At 43.1% G+C, this 19,820-nt stretch overlaps 1 protein-coding gene across 3 annotated transcripts in view; it reads right to left on the bottom strand.

The window, feature by feature from the left end:
* The window catches only part of slc35a3b (solute carrier family 35 member A3b), a 34,694-nt gene that overhangs the window by 6,602 nt on the left and 8,272 nt on the right, over positions 1-19,820 (bottom strand). For all 3 annotated transcript variants that reach the window (XM_047368139.1, XM_047368137.1, XM_047368136.1), the window contains exons 2-4: positions 9,405-9,651; positions 9,106-9,260; positions 293-415 (exon numbers count right to left, since the gene is read on the bottom strand). In XM_047368139.1, the coding sequence (XP_047224095.1) occupies positions 293-415; positions 9,106-9,260; positions 9,405-9,609 (483 nt within the window). In that variant the 5' untranslated portion in view covers positions 9,610-9,651. The remainder of the gene's footprint in view (positions 1-292; positions 416-9,105; positions 9,261-9,404; positions 9,652-19,820) is intronic.

A 19,820-nucleotide genomic window follows, 5' to 3' on the forward strand; every position in this document is an offset into this window, starting at 1 on the left:
AGTAGTAGTAGTAGTAGTAGTAGTAGTAGTAGTAGTAGTAGTAGTAGTAGTAGTAGTAGTAGTAGTAGTAGTAGTAGTAGTAGTAGTAGTAGTAGTAGTAGTAGTAGTAGTAGTAGTAGTAGTAGTAGTAGTAGTAGTAGTAGTAGTAGTAGTAGTAGTAGTAGTAGTAGTAGTAGTAGTAGTAGTAGTAGTAGTAGTAGTAGTAGTAGTATTTGAACAAAATTGAGATGAAGTTGGTTTTTAATGTTCGCCATATAAATAAACTTAACACAAACCAATTGATCCAATTTACCTGCACCAGAGTGACTCCAGCCATGAGGAGCAGTAGGGAGAGCCACTGGTACAGACCTAACTTCTTTCCAAGCATGGAGACTGAGAACAGCGCCGTGGTGAGGATCTTCAGCTGATAAGTGACCTACGTGGATCACAGACAAAGAATGTAAATGTAAATGAAACATCTGGCTGCAGATGTTTTTCTTTTCTCTTTTCAGAGCGCTAGTTTGGTCATAACAGAATTATTTCGATCAAGGCAAGTTGTCAGTGCATGACAGCGATATAAAACCATTCACTCACACTACATGATCATTTAAGCCCAGATTCAAAGAGGATACCTTCTAACAGTGAGACAACAGTTCAATCCCCCTCAGTGCAGCTCACAGCATATTCCTAAAATTACCTACTGGTAGGTTAACTTAGTTAACCCATATGTAAGGGGAATATGTACAGACATGTATTGGAGATTTTAATTAGATTTACACTGAAAACAATCTGTGAAACATTTTAAAGTATCAAAAGAAAGCAGGGATCAGGCTTTGAAACTAAGACACACCCGTGTCTTCTTTGTTATTATATTTAATCTACTGTGGCGTCTAGTCTACACTTCCGTCTTCTAACTTGGAAATTAATGTGCAAGCCAGGAGCTCCTGAAATACACTGAAGGTTTTGTTCTTATGAGTCAAGGGCAAAGGAAAAATAACGTCTTAAAAACACTGCATTCAAGGCCATGGCTCCTGGTAGTGCTACGTTCACCAACTGGAAGAATGCTTGTTGGCAGTACAATGATATGTTCCTGGATTGTTTATCAGGATGTGAGTGGGTGCATGATAGAAGTGTAGAACAAGCAGAAAATAAATCAAAATCAGCCAAAGGAACCACACTGATGGAGCTTTTTCAGTCTTTATACCATCCCTAAATTTACTGAACAGTTTCAGACAGAATTTGCAAAAACTGATTAAGTAAATGTCTTTCACTTTGGAATTAAAATGATGTATTGGAGCTGTTTTTTAAATCAATTTGTTTCCTTGCAAGTTACAGGGGAACATATTTTTGTAGTTATCAACAGGCTCCTGAAATAATTCTGGCTGGATGGACCGCTCTTCTAATCAGATATAATTTCCGTTTCCTCACTGATTTAACTTTTAAGCAGAGTCCATAACATTTAATTTGGTTTAGGGTCAGGATAGTTCCTGTTTTAACCTTTCAAAAAATAGTTTTGATGTGTGTTTGAAATCATTGTCCTGTTGGAGCACCTGTGTCCAGGTTTCAATTGGCTAGTTGCTGATTTGAGTTGAAGCTGAAGAGACAGACCATTATTTTATCCACTTTGTGCAGTGCACTAGTACCACTAGTAGCAAAACACACACTCAGCATGATGCTGCAATGCTTGACAGTTCATATAATGCTTTTGAAAGCCTAAGCTTCACTCCTGAGTAAAGACAAATATAGAGCTGTTGTAGCCAAACTGCTCCATGTTTGTCTCGTTTCATGTGTTGAGTTTTAAAAACTCTGCATCTCGATTGATCCGAGACAGACACAAACGTCTTCTGTGCAACGAGGATTTAACGAAGGCCAGGGTTTGGTTGTGCAAGGGTCTTCTGTAGAGAAGGCCATGTTTCATACAATGACCACAGTACATGTTTTATACAATAGATAGCATGTGACGGCATTACAATGATTGGATATAAAGAGGGAGGTGAAATCTATGGATGAGGCTGATTGGTTTCCAGGGAGATGGGCAGTGGAGTCTTATGGGTCAAACCTCAAACCCTCTTTTTGTATAAATAAAATTTCACTTCATCACTGCCTCAGGCTAATCCTGATCCTTTCGGGTCACTCCGCAATGTACTTTAGATTAATGTTGATGTCGACAACTTTATCAAATTAGGTTTAGAACCCGTGAGCCCATATCAGTTTGGATCAAATCATGTCCTGCACAAAGCTGCTGACCGCTGCTCTTTATCTTCCAAACCCTCATCAGTCTCACTGCAAATATTCACACCCCTATCACTTTACAAGACAAAACTTTCCACATTAACACATAAAACCACCCTACAAAATAAAATTGGCTTCTGTATGTAGGCAGCTGGAAATTTCCTTTGTCCTGGATGCTGTCTGTCCTGGAGTAGGTTGATCTTTTTGGTCAGCAGCCTCTTAGTCCAAGTGTATGAACTTGCCTTCTTGTGGACAGTGACGCCCCTGTTCTAGAGTGAGCGATGTAATTTCTATGACCCATACTTGTCCACAATGGTTCACTAGGACACCCCCCTTGGATGTCTGTGCACACTGTTTACCCATCAGCAACAATAACAGATATTTAAAAAGTTGTGCCAAATTCCAAAGAGAAAGAAACACCTGTTATGTTATCTTTCCTTTTAGTTCTTGTTTTCTTCTTCTCTTTTGTGCAAAGTGTTCACACACCCGTGAATTATTGCCACCTACACTATTCACAAAAAGTTAGGGATTTCGGATAAAATTCATGGAAAATGTAAAACGTTCACGCTATGGTGATATTATCTCATAAAAAAAGGGCATTTAAGTAGAAGTTTGCAGTGGTGATCTCAAACAACGCACTGCACTCCTCGTGTACGGCAATTTTCAGGTCATTGAGGTCCTGGGGTAACGAGCTGCAGGCTTCTAGACAGTGACTGAGCTGATCCTATGAGTTTTCAATAGGATTTGGGTCTAGAGAAAGTGCTGGCCACTCCATTCGAGGTACTACAGTCTCCAGGACCAGTTCCCTAATGATGCAATCTCAATGAATTGGAACATTGTCATCCATGAAAATAAAATTAGGCCCGTGTTGTTCATGCAGGGGCACAATGGCTGGATTAATGACGTTATTCAGGTAGTATGGTAGTATTGGCAGTTCTGTATTGACTAGACACCTGCCCACACTGTAACACCATCACCACCAAAGGCCTGTCTGGTGACAACAGTGGCCGATGCATAGCGCTCTCCTTGACCTCTCCAACATCGTTAGCGGCCATCATTTCTGCTAAACCTGAATCGGCTTTCATCAAAGAACAGAACTGAGGCCCACTGGTCCCTGGTCCAGCGTGAATGCTCCCTGGTCCATGCAAGACGATGATGCCTGTACCTGATGATGTGGTCAGGTACCATTGCAGGTCATCTAGCACGCAGACCATGCTGATATAAACGGTTTCAAATGGTCTGACATGACACTTGGGTTCCTCTCACCTCCCTTAAATGTGCATGGAGTTGAGTGGCATTCATGACCTGGTACCGTCAGGGCACTGTTCACAAGGAAGCAGTCATCAGTGTGGGATGTGGCCAAAGAACATCCACTTTTATGCCTTACTGTGACTCTTCCATACTCTTTGTTGCAACCTGCTGATGACACACTGTAACACTCTAAGCTCATTGGCCACTTACGTCTGAGAACATCCTGTTTGAAGCCACATAATCGCAAGGTACTGTTGATCAATGGTTAGGTGTTTTCTTGGTCTCATGATGTCAACATGTGAACAGCATGATGAAGAGGACTGTTTAAATATCAGCTCTTATTCAGCCAGGAATGCATTGCTCAGTTCATGGACCAATTGGGGGAGTGGTGGCCTAGTGGTTAGAGAGCAAGGCATCTGCATCCTGGAGAGGCCACAAGTACCCTGGGTCGGATGCCACAGCCTGCCACTCTGGGTCTCTGAGCAAGACCCTTAGCCCCTGAATACTCCCTTGGTGGTGCACAATGACAGCCCACTGCTCCCTAAGGGATGGGTTAAATGCAGAGGATAAATTCTCCATTGTGAAATCAATAAAGAGAACAGGAAGTACTGAAACACTGGGCAGTTGGACATGTGCATTCAAAAGTTTAGACAAGGTCACATTAAGTGCACCTCTAAAGATTATAGTGCTTTTTAGGTTCATCCTGAAATTTCACCCAAAAGCCAAAATATCCTTAACTTTTAGTGAGTAGCACGTGAGACTGTACTGAAAACTTCCCATCTCTGACAGGACTACTGCAGACTCCACTGATCATGAATACGGAAATGTACACACTGGCAACACTCAAACAGCGTTTGTACAGAACACAGAACATATGTTTAAATCATAAAGGGATAGCTCAGACTTTTGAAAGCCAGATTCAGTGAACCTATTATCAGTAACAGTTCCCTTCCGGGTAGCAGACCGATGTCACTGCAGTGAATTTGAGGAAAAGTGAAGAAATCCTCAACACAGCTATTTAGACACAGTAACTTGTTTTAGCATATTTGAACAAAGTCAGCCGCTTAAAATGATGATTTTAATATCTGTGGAAAACAACTCAGTTTTAGCTGATATTATATTTACAACAAACAATTATGTTTGTCTCTTTTTCTCAGCTGAACCGTTATCTGAGTTACTACAGGAAGTAATGCTGGTTTAGGCTGCCAAATATTTCTATCTGACCAGTCAGCTGCGTCTCATCAGTCCTCTCTAAGACTGCCAAGAATGGAGTACCCCTCTGCATTTTGCATCATGACATGTTCCTCAACATTCACTAGTTTTGTTTGGGAATAATCCTGGTGGATTTACAGTCAATAGATCAGCTGGATGGATATAGCCAACAGCCTCAAACAATGTAACTTTAGCACAGTAACACAGCCGTTGTTAGGCTGAAAAAAACGTAACAAGTCTCTTACAAAAGTTTACATCGTTAATATCCACCAATATTGAAATTTTTCAAAATTTTCAGTTTGTTATTAAAAATTGCTAAAATTAACTTAAATGAGGGGTCTGTCTGACAAGCTGTTAACCTTTCATGTACAGAGGATTTCTTCATCTTGACAAACTCACAGCGATAGCAAGTTTAAAGAACTCCTCCTTGAAACCCTCCACCTTAACGTGGTAGAGGGGTTTGAGTGCTTGGTGGTGGAAGGAGTACTTCTCCTCAATCCTGCCGTCTTGCCTTCCCTGGTGGAAGAAGAGATTGAGGACTCAGAGTTGGACTCGTTCATCACCCAGCCGGACATAACCAAGGTGATTAAAATGCCCCACAGTGAAAAGGCTTTGGTTGTGTATGAGATCTGCCCTGAGCACCTCAGGTCTTTGGATGTTGTGGGGCTGTCGTGGCCAACCAGGTGCGGACTGGCTACAGGTCTACTGGGAAGTTCCCTTTTGTGTTAGTGGGCCAGTGGTTCACCCTGTGAAGTTGCTGTTGCGCTCCGCTCCTTAGTCATACAGCAACCTCTTGTTTTGCGGCACCACAATGTCTCAAACACCTTCTCTACCTCTCCTCCTCTCCGGTTAGGCAGAACTACTCAGCACGCGCCTATGGAGTGGACCTGTGAGCACTTGAATGAGGGCTACAGGGCCAGTCGACTGACAGTGAACAGCAACAAATATCAAAATTTCTGACTTGATGTACCAAAGCCAGCAGGTGTTGAAAGTAAGGAATTAAATTTACATAACATTTTATTAAGTACAATTTGTCTGGCTTTTTTAAGTAGTTTACAAAAGCTGAACTTTTACTTGGGTATGATTTGAGTATTTGTTACATTTAAAATCCCAACCATTACTGAGTCAAAGACAATTTAATTAAATTGGAAAAAAAAAAAGCGTGCCGCGGCCCGGGCGGTGGCAAAGGCAAAAACTCAGATTCTGGCAAACCGTCCGGCGCTTCAGGAGGGGGAAGCAGTGCTTCGCCAACACTGTTTACAGTGGGGGTGGGGAGCTGCTGACCTCGACTGGGGACATTATCGGCCGGTGGAAGGAGTACTTCGAGGATCTCCTCAATCCTGCCATCACGCATTCCCTGGTGGAAACAGAGGCTGGGGACTCGGGGTTGGACTCTTTCATCACCCAGGCTGAAGTCACCAAGGTGGTTAAAAAGCTCTGCGGTGGCAAGGCTTCGGGGATGGATGAGATCTGCCCTGAGTACCTCAAGTCTTTGGATGTTGTGGGGCTGTCATGGTTGACACGCCTCTTCAACATTGCGTGGCGGACGGGGACAGTGCCTTTGGATTGGCAGACTGGGGTGGTGGTCCCCCTTCATAAGAAGGGTGACCGGAGGGTGTGTTCCAACTACAGGGGGATCACACTCCTCAGCCTCCCTGGTAAGGCCTACGCCAGGGTATTGGAGAGGAGAGTCCGGCCGATCGTCAAACCTCGGCTTCAGGAGGAGCACTGTGGTTTTTGTCCCGGCCGTGGGACACTGGACCAGCTCTATACCCTCTACAGGGTACTCGAGGGTTCATGGGAGTTTGCCCAACCGGTCCACATGTGTTTTGTGGACCTGGAGAAAGCATTTGACTGTGTCCCTCGTGATGCCCTGTGGGGTGTGCTCCAGGAGTATGGAATCGGTGGCTCTTTACTAGGGGCCATCCGGTCTCTGTACAAGCGGAGCAGGAGTTTGGTTCGCATTGCCGGCACTAAGTCAGACCTGTTCCCGGTGCATGTTGGACTCCGGCAGGGCTGCCCTTTGTCACTGGTCCTGTTCATAACTTTTATGGACAGGATTTCTAGGCGCAGCCAAGGGCCGGAGGGGGTCTGGTTTGGGGACCAGAGGATTTCGTCTCTTCTTTTTGCAAATGACGTGGTCCTGATGGCCCCATCTAGCCAAGACCTACAGCATGCACTGGGGCGGTTCGCAGCCGAGTGTGAAGCGGCTGGGATGAAGATCAGCTCCTCCAAGTCCGACGCCATGGTTCTCGACCAGAAAAGGGTGGCTTGTCCTCTTCAGGTTGGAGGGGAGTTCCTGCCTCAAGTGGAGGAGTTTAAGTATCTCGGGGTCTTGTTCACGAGTGAGGGAAGAATGGAGTGGGAGATCGACAGACGGCTGCCACAGTAATGGGGGCGCTGTGCCGGTCCGTTGTGGTGAAGAGAGAGCTGAGCCGAAAAGCGAAGCTCTCGATTTACCGGTCGGTCTACGTTCCTACCCTCAACTATGGCCATGAACTTTGGGTCATGACCGAAAGAACGAGATCCCGGATACAAGCGGCTGAAATGAGCTTCCTCCGTAGGGTGGCCGGGCACTCCCTTAGAGATAGGGTGAGGAGCTCGGCCATCCGGGAGGGGCTCGGAGTAGAGCCGTTGCTTCTCCACATTGAGAGGAGCCAGTTGAGGTGGCTCGGGCATCTATACCGGATGCCTCCTGGACGCCTTCTTCGGGAGGTGTTCCAGGCACGTCCCACCGGGAGGAGGCCCAGGGGATGACCCAGGACACGCTGGAGGGACTATGTCTCTCGGCTGGCCTGGGAACGCCTTGGGCTCCCCCTGGAGGAGCTGGAAGAGGTGTCTGGGGAGAGGGACGTCTGTGCTGAGTCTGCTGCCCCTGCAACCCGGTCCCGGATAAAGCGGAAGACGACGAGTACGAGTACGAGGAAAAAAAATAAAAATAAAAAAAACAAACACTGGAAGCAACAGCAGTGATCTCAATATGGAGGCACATCATTTCGATGCTAGTGGTGCTAGCAAAACCCACCAAGTACAGTTGAAGTTGACCTCCAAGAAAAAGAAAAAAAGCCATGGCCATACTTAAGAGACCAGTTTACCTAAGTACAATAAAGGCAACACCTTTATTATATAGTGTAAACTTAGTTTGCTTAAAGAGATCAAACTATTTGCATTTAAAGACTCAGCATCGAACCGACACAAGCACTTGGAGGTAAGTAAAAAAAAGGTTTTAGAGATTAGTGAGAAACAAAACTTATTTAACATGAAGAGTTGTGCATGACATGCTACTGTTTTTAATTATGTTGGTACCAGACATAATCTAAAGCTAAACATAGTGTAATTAGCGTTAACCAGATCTAACTACTGCGGTGGGAGTCAATAACTGGACAGCATCTGTAAAACTATTAGATTTGAGGGATAGTGGATATATTGGACAAAGGGTGGGATGAAGGTCAGAACTGCCAGGTTCTGGGGAAGAGGAGAACCACATAGAAGCTTCATAGATGTACACAGAATGCAGAGCATTTTGTGTGACAGAGAAGGGGGATGGGGGAGATGATCAGCTGCAGAGAATCATAAATACAGCAGCTAACAGAAGAAATTTGGGAATTTAGGTTTACACATAATATTTCCCGGATATTCATAATTTCTGTGGAGTATTATCATTTATAAAAGCGCTCCTTTAATTAAAAACTGTTTAAGACTAATATCTCCTATTTTGCTTCTTTGAAATGCAGAGGGACCAGCTCTACACTGTCTACAGGATGCTCAAGGGTTCATGGGAGTTTGTCCACCTGCTTTTTATGTGCTTTGTGGATCTAAAGAAGGTACTCAATCATGTCCCTTGTGGTACCCTGTGGGTGGCACTTCAGGAGTATGGAGTCTGGGGCCCTTTATTTCCATCCAGTTTCTGTAGAAGCGGAGCAGGAGTTTGGTTTAATTGCCGGCATTACGTCAGCGATGTTCCTGGTGCATGTTGAACTCTGGCAGGGCTGCCTTTTGTCACCAGTCCTGTTCATAACTTTCATGGACATAATGTTTAGGCACAGCCAAGGGTCGGAGGGGGCCTGGTTTGGGGACCAGTGGATTTTGTCTCGCCTTTCTACAGATGAAGTGGTTCTGCTGGCTCCCTCTGGCCAAAACCCACAGCATGCACTGGGACGGCAGTAATGCAGACGCTACATTAGTCTGCCGAAAAGGTATGCTCCAGATTTACCGGTTGGTCTGTGTTCCTACCCTCAGCTATGGGCATGAACTGTGGGTCATGACCGAAAGAAAGAAATCCCGTATACAATCAGCTGAAATGAGCTTTCTTCTCAGGGTGGCCGGACACTCCCTTACTTAATCATGTAAATAGGTTGGACAGCTACTGCGCTTCAACTTCTAAGAAAAATGCTAAATCATACAGTGTGTCCAATAACATCCATGTGTAACCTGATAGGTGGCTGCATCCAAGTTAGACAGGGCAACATAGAGCAGATTGTTTTGGAGTGTGTAGATCCCTGCAGGCACGGCTAACTTCATGGTCTCCACAGGCTTGTTCATGATCTCGTCCTTCAGCAACAGGTTCATCGCCCGCAAATTGTAATCTAAGAGCAACAAAGAGAGAGCTGTTGGTTACTGGAGCCGAGGGCCACCCATGCAGTCTCATATGGGACAGAGGACCATTTGTATATTATTGCAGTGCCAGATCCACATCTGTGGATGACCCATAGAGGAAAGAATCCACTTACTGTTTTCCACAAAGACAAGGAGGGTACAGGTGAAGATTTTAAGGATCTCAGCGGACACCACAGCAGAGGATGCCAGATAGCGGGGACCATCTTCCTTCAGGGTCCGGGAGTAGCGCATGGTGAGCACCAATGATGTGGTCTGCAGCACCAGCACACCCAAGGATAGATACTTCAGCCGTGAGGGGTGGGATACAGCAAGAACCATTGTGGGGGACTCTTTGTCTGAGTTCCCAGGTGATATTGGAACCTTTAGGATGGGCAAAAAATAAAATAGGATTATCCCCAAGACATTTACGTAAATATTCTGTGGACAGATGAGACAAAAGTGGAACATTGTGAAAGGTGGGGGTTCCCCTAAATTTAGTATAAAACCAATAACAATTTACCAAGAGAACATCATACAGATAGTCAAACATGGTTGTGGTAGTGTGATGTTCTGGGCTGCTTTACTGCTTTAGAACCTGGACATCTTGATGGAACCATAGATTTTACTGTCAAGCAGAAAATCTTGAAGGAGAATGTCTGGTCATCAGTTTTTTACTTTAAGTTGTAGCGCATTTGGCTATGGAGCAGGACAATAAAAACCATACCAGCAGGTTCACTTCTGAATAACTCCAAAAAGAGGGTTTTGGAGTTATTCAGGGTCTTTGATTTGGGTTCTTTTGTAAACAGAAGAATTAAAGACCAAACTGGCTGCTGGAACGTCTGAGAACCTGGTAATCGTCGGTCTATCTTGTCTATCTTGTCTTGTCTTGCACTAAACTGTTTCACTATGTAGAAAACATGGAAAGAAGCAGAGAATGTACTCTGAAGTAAATTACTTTCTCTCTTTAAACTGAAGGGCTGTTTTTCTCTACTGAGTAAGCAGTGGCTTGTCTAAGCAAGAAATATGCAGGATAGCTAGGAAATACTTTTTTAATAATAACAATACATTTTCATTAGTTTCAAATTGTACACCCTGGTACATTCTTCTCAAATTTAGCTTGTTCTGAGGATGATTAATCTAAGTGTGAGAGATAGCAATTAGAGGTCAACTTTAGGTTGTATTTAATGCTATTCTTTTCCAGAGATATGACAGGTGGGGATATGTTAGTAGAAAAGGAGAGTTTAATGCAGGAAATTGTTTAAAACCATCCCTTATCAGTATATTAGAGATTTATTTTCATCATTCTGATGCATTTTAGTCCTTTTAATAAAGAGTGGTGCAGACGATGTCAGTGATTACATAAGGCTCCTAAAAATGCAACTAATGTAGGCCTAGATAGACATTTATAGCTATTTTGTATGTGTTTACTGATCATTATAAACAGCATCTCCCTAACAACTGCATGCAAAATCCTATTAATGTCTTACTTGTTGCCCCATAATGGCTGCAAAAAGGATCTTTTTTCCACTTCCGCCTCTCTGCCTGCACAGACGCTTTTCTCCTAAGCTCCCTGCTTGCCTGCATTCTTTTACTCCTAACTTTTTATCTCTTAGCCAAAATTACATAAATATTGGACTAAAACTACTTCTTACTAGCAACTCCCAAGGATTATTATTATTTTAAATTTTTTTTCTAAAGGATTTTGATGTTTTTATAATGGACCTCGAAAGCAGGACAAGTTGACGCCAGCTAATCAGCACAAAATGCCTCCCCTCACCATAGAGGACTTCGACAAACGTTTACAGAAATTGGCTGTTTTGGAGATGAAAATCCATCGACTAGAAGTGAATGTGGAAGTGAATATGGGGTACAACGATGATTCAACTCTGCCTGTGATCCCCAACAGTGACAGCCAGCTCAACAACTCAGCTGGCAATCAGAACACTGAGAACAAACCTACCGGCAGATCCCCCTGGCATGTTTTAGGGGCATGCCCAAAAAATCAAGGTGAACAACTCACTGGAAGATCTCAGCAATAAAATAAATTAGAATGGCCAGAATTACAGAGAAATGCCCCCGTTTCCCCTGGGAAAAGGAGACTTCGACAGCGAGCTGCTGTCACAACAACTGATAGGAGTGAGACAGCTGGAAATAATGGAGTTCCCCTCCAAAACAGATTTGCTCCACAACAGAATGAAAACCAGGACAATGATCCATCTTCTGAGAACAATAAAAGGTTTGAAAACAACCTTCATTCTAAACTGTCTTCTCCTAAGCTGCCAGAGAAAAAGCGCCCCAATGGACCAAGAACCCTAATAGTGGGCAACACAGCTGTGGATGGGATTAAAAACGTCTGCAACAAGAAAAACACAGAAGTTATGATTGGTCCCAGTAACGTGGTGTCTGATATCTCAGAGAATATTCTTGCAATCACAGAAAAGCGTCCGTCTCTAGAAAACCTTATTATACACTGTAGAGCTATGGATGACGTGGCTAAGAAAAAATCAGAAAGACTGAAGGAGGATTTCACTCGTCTTCTGAATATTGTTGGAGGTCTCAATATCAAGGTGTTTCTCAGCGGACCCTTTGCACCGATTTTCTGTGGAGATGAGATTTTTTCCAGACTTCTGATGATTAATAAGTGGTTGAAAAAAACATGTGCAACCACACCTGTGAACTTCATCGACAACTTTAATATTTTTTGGGAAAAAAGACAACCCTTCAAGCAAGATGGTTTCTGTTTGAACAAGCAAGGAGCCAGACGTTTCACATCTAATCTCTTCTATTCAGTAAATAATCCACCAGCAGCTTCGACCTTCAGCAGAGAACATGGAGTATCAACAACAATGATAACGATGCCTCCAACAGCTCCAGCAGAGACAACCGGCCAGTTGGCTGAGAAAGAGAGGTCATCACAAAAGGTCTCCCCGTCGAAATCCACAGGAGAAGTGGACCCCCATGTTATACCCCCCTCCCCCAAAACCCAGACCCAGACGACACCCCCGGTAAACCCCCCTCACCCCAGACCCCGACCCAGACTGCACAGAACTCTGCCAACTCCCCACTGAGCCCGCTTTTTGCTTTATTCTGATAACATGAAAGCAGCTCTTAAAATCGGGACCCAAATGGCTCTGACCTCTTCTCCATTCAACACCCCCCATGGCCGAGGCCCTGCTACTAATCCAAGATCTTCCAAATGCTGCAGACCTCCACCACCTTCTAATCCATCTCCTCCTAATCAGGACCTTCAAATCACTTATCTGTGATACAGTCTGGGCCCCAGTGGTAACTCTATCAGAAATGAGCATGTCCAGGAAAAACTTGGGCCCCTGATAGGAGATAGTTGTAAAATCTCTCTGATTATACGTGACAGAAAGAACAAAGCCAAAACGATAAGAGACAGTAATAAACAATCAACGAAAGCCATAAACTGTCAGGTACAACCAGACACAGAGTTAATATCAACAACTAAGTCATATAAACTGGCTTTACTGAACATTAGATCTCTGTCAGGAAAATCATTTTTAATCAATGACTTCATTACTGACCACGATCTTGATGTTGTTTTTAACAGAAACATGGTTACATGAATTTAATGAAGCTGACATTCTGATAGAGTCAACGCCTCTGAACTACAATTTTCTTTGTGAGAGCAGAAAAGGTGGAGGGGTGACCACTTTGTTTAAAGATTTATTAGAGTGTAAAAAAGTATTTCTGGGCAAGTTTGACTCTTTGAACATTTGGCTCTCCAGGTAAAGAGCCCTGTCCGAACCAAGTTCTTGAATATTTACAGGCCTCCTAAGTCCAAAACAAACTTTTTCAGTGATTTTAATGAGCTTTTATCTGTGATTTGTGTTTATTATGACTGTTTAATTATTGTGGGAGACTTCAACATTCACATGGACAATCCTGAAGACAGAAGTCCAATAGATCTATGTGACTCTTAGAAATGTTGGTTTGACTCAACATGTTAAACAGCCAACGCACAAAGAGGGACATATTTTGGACTTGATCATCACTAAGGGTCTAAACATTTCCAAGGTGTCTGTAACTGATGTTGCCCTATCTGACCACTTTTCTGTTATTTTTGAAAGCATCATCTGCAATGACTCAGTTTGCCAAAGAGACATGAAAAGAAAATGCATCTTTAAGGACGGTGCTGCTGAAACCTTTAACCAGATTTACTCTTCTACCTCCACTTTGCCCTGTAACACTGTAGATGAGCTGGTAGATAACTTTCATTCTAAAATCTCGGACACCATTGATTCAATTGCTCCAATTAAAGTGAAAGTTGTTTCTGGGAAGAAAATGTCTCCATGGAGAAGTGCTCCACCAGTCAGAAGTGAAAAAAGGGAGTGTCTAAAAGCTGAATGCAGGTGGAGAAAGACTGGACTCCAGGTTCACTATATTATCTATAAAGAGAGACTATACAGATATAATCTACATCTGGAAAATGCAAGGGAATCCTTCTTTTCTGAGATCATCAGCAAAAACTTTAACACAACTCGTGCATTATTTGCCACGGTCGACAGATTAACAAACCCTCCTGTAACTGTAGCATCTGAACTCCACTCTAACAGGGCCTGCAATGAATTTGCTAAATTCTTTACTGAAAAAACCCAAAAGATCAGAGAGGCAGTCAGCACATCCACATCAACTCCAGTACCAATGTTGTCTCCAACTAGAACTGATTTTGACAAAATCTCCCAGTTTCACCAAATAAACTGCAAAATCTTAGAAGAAATCATACAGCAACTAAGCTCTTCTTCCTGCTGTCTCCATCTTTTACCCACAGCTTTCCTTAAGAAAGCTTTGCCTGTAAGAACATCTGATTTAACTCAAATAATAAAAACGTCCCTTTTGTCAGGTGTTTTCCCCCAGGCCCTAAAAACAGCAATTATCAAACCTCTATTGAAAAAGAGCAACTTGGACAAGCTGCTCCTACAGAACTACAGGCCATATCAAACCTCCCCTTCATCAGTAAGATTATTGAAAAAGCTGTGTTTCAGCAGTTAAACAACTTCCTAACAACGACCAACCGCTTCGATGTCTTCCAGTCAGGCTTCCTGCTCACCACAGTACAGAGATTGCTCTTGTCAAGGTGTTCAGTGACATCAATATAAATGCAGACTGTGGAAGAACCACAGTGCTGGTATTATTGGACCTTAGTGCAGCATTCGACACTGTTGATCACTCCATTTTATTAGAGCGCCTGGAAAACTGAGTCGGCTTTCTGGTACAGCACTCAACTGGTTTAAATTCTACTTGAAGGACAGGGACTTTTTTTGTGTCAGTAGGTAACTTTACATCAGAGAATCACATGTGGTGTTCCCCAAGGATCCATCTTAGGGCCCCTTCTATTCAATATCTACATGCTCCCCCTAACTCAGATTTTAATAAACAACAATGTAAGTTATCATAACTATGCAGACAACACACAGCTATACGTTACGATTTCACCAGGTGACCATGAACCCATTCAAGCGCTGGGTAAATGCTTGGATGGGCCAAAATTTTCTTCAGCTGAATCAAAACAAAATCAAAGTAATACACTATGGACCAAAGGAAGAGCGTTTAAAAGTTAGCACACAGCTTCAGTTAATACAGCTAGAAACCACCAGTCAGGCTCGATACCTGGGTGTAGTGATGGACTCAGACCTGAACCTTCAGAGGCACATAAAGGTAGTAACTAGGTCGGCCTTCTATCACCTAAAGAACATCTCCAGGATTAAAGGACTAATGTCTCAGCAGGACCTTGAAAAACTAATTCATGCGTTCATCTTTAGTAGAATTGATTACTGCAACGGTGTCTTCACAGGTGTGCCTAAAAAGTTGATCAGACAGCTGCAGTTGATCCAGAACGCTGCTGCCTGCATCCTCACTAGAACTAAGAAAGTGGAGCACATCAGCCCGGTTCTAAAGTCCCTACACTGGCTCTCTGTAGCTCAGAGAATAGAGTTTAAAATACTTCTGTTAGTCTATAAATCACTGAATGGCTTAGCACCAAAATACATTACTGACTTGTTGTCAGTGTATCAACCAGTCAGACCTCTCAGGTCATCTCGCTCAAATCTACTCTGCAAACACAGAACCAGAACTAAACATGGAGAAGCAGCTTTTAGTTTTTATGCTTCACTAATCTGGAATAAACTGCCAGAAAACTGTAAAAGCGCCGAAATCCTAAGTTGCTTTAAATCAAGATTAAAAACGTATTTGTTTAGAGTGGCCTTTGACTGTGCCATTTAGGCATGATTAGTTACGTTTTCAGTCCAATTTTCCTTTCATTTTCTTGTCCATCATTCTATTCTCTTTATTTTATTTTACTTTTTTAAATTACCTCTGTTGTTTGATTTTATCATTTGATTTGTTTTTCTGTGTCTGTATCTGTCTTTATTTGCTTTGTGATTGTATTGTAATTGTATGTACAGCGCTTTGAGTGTCTCGTTGCTGAAAAGCATTATATAAATAAACTTACCTTTACCTTACCTTTGCACATTAGCACAAAAGAGCAATAATCCAATATAGAACATACAACCTGAAATTACTGTTTTTGAAGAATGTTTGGTGAAAAATAGACATCTTGAATGAAAATATTTAACTATTAAATTTTCTCTCTTTGTTAAACATTAAATTACATGTTTCATCTTTGGAGCTGAGGAAAAACAAAAAAGGACACACCTTTTAACGTTTATTTCTAAAACAAATACCAGGTTTCCATTCAGCTATGTCCAAAATGTGAAGCAAGTCCAAACAAAAAGTAGGTTTTAAAAGAGAAACATCCAGCTAAAACCAGATAACATCAAAGCATCATGATAACAAGCAATGTCTGTAAATATGGAAAATACAACAACAGAAGACCAGGAAAGCTCCAGGGCCTGAAGGTGTTTCCCCCTCCTGCCTGAGAACCTGCACTGACCAACTGGCCCGCATCATGCCCCATCACATGGTTAAATGACTACAGAATTGTCACCTTGACGTCTATGGTCATGAAAGCTTTTGAGGTGTTGAAACATCTGAAGGACATCACAGGCCACCTGCTGGACCCCCTGCAGTTTGATTACCAGGGCAAACAGATTGGCAGATCATGTAGTCAGCTTGGGTCTATACTTCATCCTGCACTATCTCGACCATCCAGGGACATATGGCAGGATTCTGTTAGTGAACTTCAGATCAGCCTTTACTACCATCAACCCAGACGTCATCAACTAGAAGCTCCCTCAGCTTACAGTACCGGCCTCCACCTGCCAGTGGATCACCAGCTTACTGATTGACTGGCAGCAGCAGGAGCATCTTCCCCTGCACAAGAACCATCAGAACCAACATCTCCCAGCAGTGTGTTCTCTCCCCACTCTTCTTCTCTACGTACAAAAAAGACTCCATGTCAACATACCCATCTGGGAAACCCCTAAAGTTTGCAGATGACACCACTGCTATTGGTCTGATTCAGGACAATGACGAGTATGCACTCTTACATGAGGTGGATGGGCTGGTGTAGTCAGAACCACCTGGAGCTCAGCCTGCTGCAGAGACTGTGGAGATAGCGGTGAACTTCCACAGATCCACCGCAAAATATAAAGCTGCTGTCACACTGTTACTTTTACGCTTGTTCACTTTAAAAATAAAGCAATTTGCTCTTATACAGGTCCTTCTCAAAATATTAGCATATTGTGATGAAGTTTATTATTTTCCATAATGTAATGATGAAAATTTAACATTCATATATTTTAGATTCATTGCACACTAACTGAAATATTTCAGGTCTTTTATTGTCTTAACACGGATGATTGTGAAAATCCATGAAAATCCAAAATTCCTATCTCACAAAATTAGCATATTTCATCCGACCAATAAAAGAAAAGTGTTTTTTATACAAAAAACGTCAACCTTCAAATAATCATGTACAGTTATGCACTCAATACTTGGTCGGGAATCCTTTGGCAGAAGTGACTGCTTCAATGCGGCGTGGCATGGAGGCAATCAGCCTGTGGCACTGCTGAGGTCTTATGGAGGCCCAGGATGCTTCGATAGCGGCCTTTAACTCATCCAGAGTGTTGGGTCTTGAGTCTTTCAACGTTCTCTTCACAATATCCCACAGATTCTCTATGGGGTTCAGGTCAGGAGAGTTGGCGGGCCAATTGAGCACAGTGATACCATGGTCAGTAAACCATTTACCAGTGGTTTTGGCACTGTGAGCAGGTGCCAAGTCGTGCTGAAAAATGAAATCTTCATCTCCATAAAGCTTTTCAGCAGATGGAAGCATGAAGTGCTCCAAAATCTCCTGATAGCTAGCTGCATTGACCCTGCCCTTGATAAAACACAGTGGACCAACACCAGCAGCTGACACGGCAGCCCAGACTATCACTGACTGTGGGTACTTGACACTGGACTTCTGGCATTTTGGCATTTCCTTCTCCCCAGTCTTCCTCCGGACTCTGGCACCTTGATTTCCGAATGACATGCAGAATTTGCTTTCATCCGAAAAAAGTACTTTGGACCACTGAGCAACAGTCCAGTGCTGCTTCTCTGTAGCCCAGGTCAGGCACTTCTGCCGCTGTTTCTGGTTCAAAAGTGGCTTGACCTGGGGAATGCGGCACCTGTAGCCCATTTCCTGCACACGCCTGTGCACGGTGGCTCTGGATGTTTCTACTCCAGACTCAGTCCACTGCTTCCGCAGGTCCCCCAAGGTCTGGAATCGGCCCTTCTCCACAATCTTCCTCAGGGTCCGGTCACCTCTTCTCGTTGTGCAGCGATTTCTGCCACACGTTTTCCTTCCCACAGACTTCCCACTGAGGTGCCTTGATACAACACTCTGGGAACAGCCTATTCGTTCAGAAATTTCTTTCTGTGTCTTACCCTCTTGCTTGAGGGTGTCAATAGTGGCCTTCTGGACAGCAGTCAGGTCGGCAGTCTTACCCATGATTGGGGTTTTGAGTGATGAACCAGGCTGGGAGTTTTAAAGGCCTCAGGAATCTTTTGCAGGTGTTTAGAATTAACTCGTTGATTCAGATGATTAGGTTCATAACTTGTTTAGAGACCCTTTTAATGATATGCTAATTTTGTGAGATAGGAATTTTGGGTTTTCATGAGCTTAATCATCCGTATTAAGACAATAAAAGACCTGAAATATTTCAGTTAGTGAATCTAAAATATATGAATGTTAAATGTTCATCATGACATTATGGAAAATAATGAACTTTATCACAATATGCTAATATTTTGAGAAGGACCTGTACTGTATCTGTAACAGGCATGGGTCGGTTGCAGGTAACAAATTGCACAAAGGTTTTAAAAAGTTGTTTCCAAAACAGCTAAACTTCCTTCCGCTCCTTTGATTGAAAGTCCTTTAAATGAGATGCCAGAGAAACTGCCAAAGACACTTTTCTCCAGCTCTATGGTGCGGGAAGAACCACTGTGCTGCCCCACTCCCATATGTTGCTGTGTACAGCCAGTCAGTTTGCAGAAAGACTGCTAATACACAAACCCACAGTTGTAAAAAAGACAAATCTGATTGGTTCAAACATCTGTCTGGTGGCAGCAACACAGACAGTCATGACATAGAAACTAAATGAGAGCCAACCATCATTCAAGGTTTAAAGTCTTTACTGTCATTTGCATGTTCTAGAATTGCGCCGCTCAAGGTGGCAGCAGCTCTGTTATTTTTGATTCTGATTTATTCTTTTTTGGGAACTATTCCTTTTTTTTTTTGGACAACTGTCCTCTCCGGTGTCAGATGCTGTGCAGCTTGGAGGATTTTTCCTAATACTTTCTATTTTTGGACATTTGTTATGATGCATTGCCATGGCAACGGGGTTGTTTCTTACAACCGGGAGCAGCTGATTAATATCTCAAAAGCTCAAATAATACTTCAACTACAACCCCAAATCCCTGATGAGTTGAAAAGGAGACGCCGAGCAGAGCAGGAGCTAAGAGAAGAGAGAGAAGGAGGAAATTCAAACCATCTCTTCCGTCGATTATGATGGGCAATGTGAGATCGTTGAAAAACAAGTTGGATGAACTCCAAGCCCTACAAAGGACCCAGCCAGAGTACTGGGCATGCAGTATTATGTGTTTTACTGAGACATGACTGCAGGATCATATCCCCGACTCCAGCGTCTCTCTGCCGGGCTTTTTAACCATACCAGCAGACAGAGATTTAAAGAGGAGCGGCCAATGTAAAGGAGGTGGACTGGCAGTACTTGTGAACAACAGATGGTGTAATCCAGGACATGTAACTGTGAAGTGTCATCTGTGCAGTCCAGATATTGAACTGTTGGCAGCAAGTTTTCGTCCATATTATTTACCCAGAGAGTTCACCACTGTTATTTTGGCAACAGTTTACGTTCTACCTTCCGCTGTTGCCGACACTGCATGTGATGCCATCAGCTCAGTTGTTGCTAAGCTACAGACACAAAACCCCAATGCTTTTGTGGCAATTTCTGGTGATTTTAACCATGCTTCACTCTCTGCTACACTTCCAACGTTTCAACAATTTGTCAGCTGCTCTACCAGAGAAAACAAAACATTGGATTTGTTTTATGCAAATGTCAAGG

The sequence above is a fragment of the Girardinichthys multiradiatus genome, chromosome 6, assembly GCF_021462225.1.
Source record: "Girardinichthys multiradiatus isolate DD_20200921_A chromosome 6, DD_fGirMul_XY1, whole genome shotgun sequence".
NCBI classification, from domain to species: domain Eukaryota; kingdom Metazoa; phylum Chordata; class Actinopteri; order Cyprinodontiformes; family Goodeidae; genus Girardinichthys; species Girardinichthys multiradiatus.